The 6056-nt window shown below is 42.3% G+C and overlaps 1 protein-coding gene across 1 annotated transcript in view; it reads right to left on the bottom strand.

Moving 5' to 3' along the window:
• Positions 1–1044: 1044 nt before the first annotated feature.
• Positions 1045–6056, bottom strand: part of slc1a1 (solute carrier family 1 member 1) — a gene marked incomplete at both ends in the record, with an annotated part of 82823 nt that continues 77811 nt past the window's right edge. Inside the window, one exon of the mRNA XM_083789555.1 lies at positions 1045–1297. Within this exon, the coding sequence (XP_083645681.1) occupies positions 1045–1297 (253 nt within the window). The remainder of the gene's footprint in view (positions 1298–6056) is intronic.

Below are 6056 nucleotides of genomic sequence, written 5' to 3'. Positions count from 1 at the left end.
GTGTCGCAGTCTATAGTCTATAGGTGCCCCTGCGAGGGCACCAGGAAATAATTCCCCATACATTTTCCCCATAGACGTTTCAAAAAGGATTTATTTAAAGCCTCGGACAAAGCCAACTCGGCAGGTGACAACTCATGACAATAAACACATTTCTTTGGGCAGAACATGATAATTAGAAAGACGGCAGGGTACAACACTTTTTTGTTGTTGTTTAACTTCTTTCTAATTATTTGTCCGGCCCAAACAAATTTGTTTATTGAGTTGTCACCTGAGTTGTCACCTGCCAAATTGGCTTTGTCCAAGGCTTTAAAGGTCTTTAAATAAATACTTTTTGAAATGTCTGGTCTATGGGGGGGAATTATTTCCTGGTACCCTTGTCGTTCTGAAAGGGGGCGGGACTGCGACGCTCTATTAAGAAGACAAACCCCTGAAACTGGGTTGAAGTGGCTAGAGGTGCCTCAAAAAATGAATCATCAAAAAAAAGAACCGTTCGCTAAATTAATCGGTTATTTAGCAGGGTGATGGCTCTTCTCGGAAACCTCTATCACTACGGTTTTCCAGATCCGATCACGTGATCGGAAATCGGGGCCGATCACGTCATCTTCAAAAGATCGGAATTGGATCGGGAGCAAGAAAACGTGATCGGCACATCCCTGTATATCATGGATATAATTAGACTGGATATTCTCTGTGATTTTGGATATTGTAGGCCTACTATTGTGATATGGCATAAACGTGTTCTTTAAATATCGGATTGAGAAAAACCGGTATCGGCAGATACTCAAAATCAAATAATCAAATAATCTGAATCTGATCGGGAGTAAAAGAACGTGATTGGAACATTCCTAATTATCGCCATGTAAAAGAACCATCTAAGGAAACATTTATTTTTCTGTGCGCACGTCTCCCATTCCCCACCCCGGGCCCTGTCAATCAATCCCCAAATCTCTTGGAGCCCAGCCCCGCCCCACCCCTGGAAGGAAGGGAAGGCTTGGTGAAGGAGATGGCGTTGGTCTTGTCGACGGTGAAGGCGGAGTCGCCTCTTTAAAACTGCGAGGTCTCGGTGAAGGAGATGGCGTCCGTCTTGTCGACGGTGAAGCCTCCGTTGACGTAGGACTTCTTCTCTGCGTCCTCGTCGTCGGTCTCCAGGGCGAAGGGGTTGGCCAGGTCCTCCGAGCCGGAAGGAGTCATCCCGGCGACGGCGTCCATGCGGTCCAGCTCCCGCCGCGACAGCTTCTGGACAATGCCGGCGCCGTAGGCGTCCCCCAGCACATTGATCATAGTGCGGAACCGATCCCTGGAAAACAAAACAAAAAACGAATTATTATGCCATCAGAGACCTGCGGATGAGCTTTTTTGTCACCGGAATCCTTCTATATTATACTCCTATTATACTGTTACGCAGTAGTTTTCCAATTGTTTCTCCAATAGATGGCACTGTTGCACTGTTGATTCATTCCACCTCTGCAGACTGCTTGTAAAAGAGAGAAGAGTCACTTCCTGTATTTTTTTGGTCACTTCCTGTATTGTGTTACTTTTGATGTATGCATGCTGGTGAATAAAGCATAGTATACAGTATACTCCTAGTATTTTTGACGTGCCAAAATCTGCCATTGACCCCTATTATAAATGTCTCAAATTTGAAAGCATTATATTTCTAAAACTATGAAACATTTCAAAGATTCCTTTTCAGGCAAACATGTCCACCGTAAGATGAACCTAAATAGGTTTGAATGGGGTTTCTAGGCGTAAGTATGTAGGACTAGTAGCATGCCAAAGTTTGTGCTATTGCCATTAAGAATGCATTGGACGTTTAAGTTAAATAACTCAGAAACTACAAAACATTTCAAAGTAAAAAGTTCCAGAATGTGTGCCCAAAGTAAGCTGAATAATAAAAAGTGTGAATGGAGTTTCTAGGTGAAAGTGACTTTTTGACGTGCCATAGTGCTGCCATTGAGCCCCATTATAAATGTCTCAAATTTGAAAGCACTATATTTCAAAAATATATGAAACATTTCAAAGATTCCTTTTCAGGCAAACATGTCCACCGTAAGATGAACCTAAATAGGTTTGAATGGGGTTTCTAGGCATAAGTATGTAGGACTAGTAGCATGCCAAAGTTTGTGCTATTTCCATTAAGAATGCATTGGGCGTTTAAGTTAAATAACTCAAACTACAAAACATTTCAAAGTAAAAGGTTCCAGCATGTGTGCCCACAGTAAGCTGAATTATAAAAAAGTGTGATTGATCGCGTTTTTAGGTGAAGTGACTTTTTGACGAGCCATAGAGCTGCCATTGAGCCCCATTATAAATGTCTCAAATTTGAAAGCACTATATTTCTAAAACTAACTAACATTTCAAAGATTCCTTTCCACCGTAAGATGAACCTAAATGGGTTTGAATGCGGTTTCTAGGAATCCATGGTGTAATGGTTAGCACTCATGACTCTGAATCCTGCAATCTGAGTTCAAATCTATAGGAGGAACCTTTGTATATACATTACTGTATCTGCAATCCTGCACATATAGAACACTTCTGTAATCAGTCTTGTGCAGATTCCCCGTCACTTATCAGTCGCTCATCAAGGTGGTCCAGAAGATGAGAACACACACATCTGAGCAGAAACAAGTGTCTCATGGTGTATTGGTTAGCACTCATGACTCTGAATCCTGCGATCTAAGTTCAACTCTTGGCAGTACCTTATCCTGAAAAACTTGTACATTCTTAGTACATGCACTTATTCAAACATTTAATCAGAGTTCTCCAGGAGATGGGGCAAAACCCGATTTAACAGCATCTGGGTTCCATGGTGTAACGGTTACCAATCAAGGCTCTGAATCCTGAGATCCGAGTTCAGACCTCGGTGGAACCTTAACCTGATTCACATGTGTGCACACAGCCATTGATTAAAAATGTTGTAAGTGACCCATCATGTGAGATTAACGTTACTGGCAATCATACTGATGTTAATGAAAAACATAGAAGCACATCCTTTGTTTATTAAATTAATTTGTTTTTGACATATTCTGGCAACATCACCATTGAGTTTTTTCCCAAAGAAGACACCACAGCCTCACTCTTGGATAAATGTGCTTCTGTGGTGCAATGGTTAGCACTTTGGACTTTGAATCCAGAAATCTGAGTTCAAGTCTCGGCAGAACCTTATCCTGAGGAATATGCACATTCTTAGTACTTGAACTTTTTCAAATTCTTCATCAGAGTTCTCCAGAAGATGGGGCAACACCCAATTTAAAAAATCAGGTTCCATGGTGTAACTGTAACAGTTACCAGTACCACACAGGACTCTGAATCCTGCGATCCAAGTTCAAATGTCAGTGGAACCATTGTATGTATGTATTACTGTATCTACAATGCTGCACATATAGAATGTTGCTGTACCCAGTCTTGTGCAGATACCCATTGATAAACAATGTTCTTATAAGCCACAAGGCAATTCAAAGCAACCAAAGGTATGGCTTCCCCATATCATGCAAGTATGATTGAACACTACAAACCCTCCCGTGCACTCAGATCAGCCAACGCAGGGAAGCTGAAAGTACCCTCACTAAAAACGCCGGGACAACGCTCCACACGTCCCAAACTCTTCTCCCTTCTGGCTCCAAAACTGTGGAATGCACTTCCCACTGCAGTCAGAACTGCAGCATCACTCCCAATCTTCCGCCGTAGTCTGAAAACCCACCTTTTCAGACTCCATCATGGCCCATAGCACTTACCCTACCCCCTTAGATAGCATTTCTGTAGACTTGGATAGCATTTGATACAGACTTATGGCCTGTTATGTAGACAGCACTATAATTGCATTGTATGTACATATGTATAGCATAGTATAGTATATATGTATAGTTTATATGTGTAGTTTCATTATAAAGATATTCCACTGTTACTTTCTTAGCTTACGCATGTTTCATGATAAATGCTTTTTATGTGATGTATTCCCATGCTTTTTTTGTTCTTGCTTAATGTAAATCGCTCTGGATTAAGAGCGTCTGCTAAATGCCTAAATTGTAAATTGTAATTGTGTTAGCCTTCAGTTAGTAAAGTTGAAACACTCCAGCATTAAGCTATAGGAGAACAGGGATTTGAACATGTAGAGGTGTATTAACTGAAGGCTATTGTATAGCAGTGGCTCACAGCCTCAGCCTGATGACCTCAAAAGTCTCATATCTCCCCTGAGCCATAGGCAGTTGCTTTGGCTTAGTGGTTAATATGTTGGCCTTCAGTGCAGGTGACCTGTGTTCGATTCCTGGGTGTTACACTCTGATGAACGTGATTATATGTTCAACTCTTGATTCTTTCAACTTTACTATCTGAAGGCTAACATACAAAAGATCGCTTCAACAGTACAAAGAGGCAGATGTTACTGAGTGATGGTGTAGTAGGGGTTATTCCGCACAGAGAGTTCATTTTCAAATCCCACTCTTCCTAAAGTTTAATGCTAGTTATTGAGCTTCATTTACTGCTATTCTAGCAGTGGCTCACAGCCTCAGCCACAGCCTGACTACCTCAGAACTCTAATTGTCGTAGTGGTTAAGATGTTGGCTTTCCACGTGGGAGACCAGGGTTCGATTCCCGGCTGTTACACTATCATACAAAAGAAGACCTCAACAGCGCTAAGAAACATCTGATTAATATGATGCTGTGTTATTTAAACTTTACGAACTGAAGGCTAACGAACAAAAGATCACTTCAAAATTACCAGGAGACTTTGCCTGAGAGTGTCTGACTGATGGTGCAGTGGTCTAATCATCAGGCTTTCAGTACAGACATTCCATGTTCAAGGCCTGTTCCTCCCACAGCTCAATGCTGCAGTAATTTGAACTTTTCAAGGCTTGAATAAAAAATAAAAACTCAAAAGCACCAGGAGAAATCTCCTGAATGCCCCAAGGTGCCTTGGCTCAATGGTGTGGAGCGCTTGACCCGTTGCCTCTGCTACAGACAGTTGGCAGGTTCAAGTCCCATGTCATGACGTCAAGGTGCTGGGAAGGACCATCGGGAGACGGTGCTCTCTCCCCCTGTTTCCTGAGATGTAACGGTTGGGGCTTATGTCTGAAAGAACCCTGTCCAGCTAACCTTTTACCATGAAAATGTCGATTAAAAAAAAGTTGAAAATGATTAAACAAATATACTATAGTGTGTAGTTTTTTCATTGTCAAAAGTCAAGAAAATGACATTGCCATTGTCCAGGATTATAATCGGGCTCCAGTATGCAAATACACAGACTATCCTGTCAGATGATGTACCAAAATGCATTGCTATTTTATTTTTAAACGTTTGACCTAATTCTCATCTGTAAAACCTTACGTGGACAGGGTTCTTTCAAACATAACCCCCGACCGTTACATCTCAGGAAACAGGGGGAGAGAGCACCGTCTCCCGATGGTCCTTCCCAGCACCTTGCTGTCATGACATGGGACTTGAACCTGCCAACTGTCTGTAGCAGAGGCAACGGGTCAAGCGCTCCACACCATTGAGCTAAGGCACCTTGGGGCATCCAGGAGATTTCTTCTGGTGCTTTTGAGTTAAACAGAGCTAGAATGTTTAAACAGTACTGCTTCGGATCATGTTAAAAGCACCATCGTCCCCGAGGTGGATTCGAACCAACAACCTCTTGGTATACAGCCAAGCGCACTAGTCCACAGCGCCACACAAGGCTGTTGAGTGTTGAAGCAAACACTGAAGCAAAAGTGTGTGTATTGAATATGGATTCGGAGTCCCAGGGGCTTTACTATCTGAAGGCTAACATACAAAAGATCGCTTCAACAGTACAAAGAGGCAGATGTTACTGAGTGATGGTGTAGTAGGGGTTATTCAGCACAGAGAGTTCATGTTCAAATCCCACTCTTCCTAAAGTTTAATGCTAGAGTTATTGAGCTTCATTTACTGCTATTCTAGCAGTGGCTCACAGCCTCAGCCTCAGCCTGACTACCTCAAAACTCTAATTGTCGTAGTGGTTAAGATGTTGGCTTTCCACGTGGGACACCAGGGTTCGATTCCCGGCTATACTATAGCACGCAGATTTTCATCATTTTTGAGGA

Source organism: Protomyctophum parallelum (genome assembly GCF_964188405.1).
Source record: "Protomyctophum parallelum genome assembly, chromosome: 18".
In the NCBI taxonomy this organism is placed as follows: domain Eukaryota; kingdom Metazoa; phylum Chordata; class Actinopteri; order Myctophiformes; family Myctophidae; genus Protomyctophum; species Protomyctophum parallelum.
Note: the sequence above shows the minus strand (reverse complement) of the source record. Positions and strands in the feature narration are given on the sequence as shown.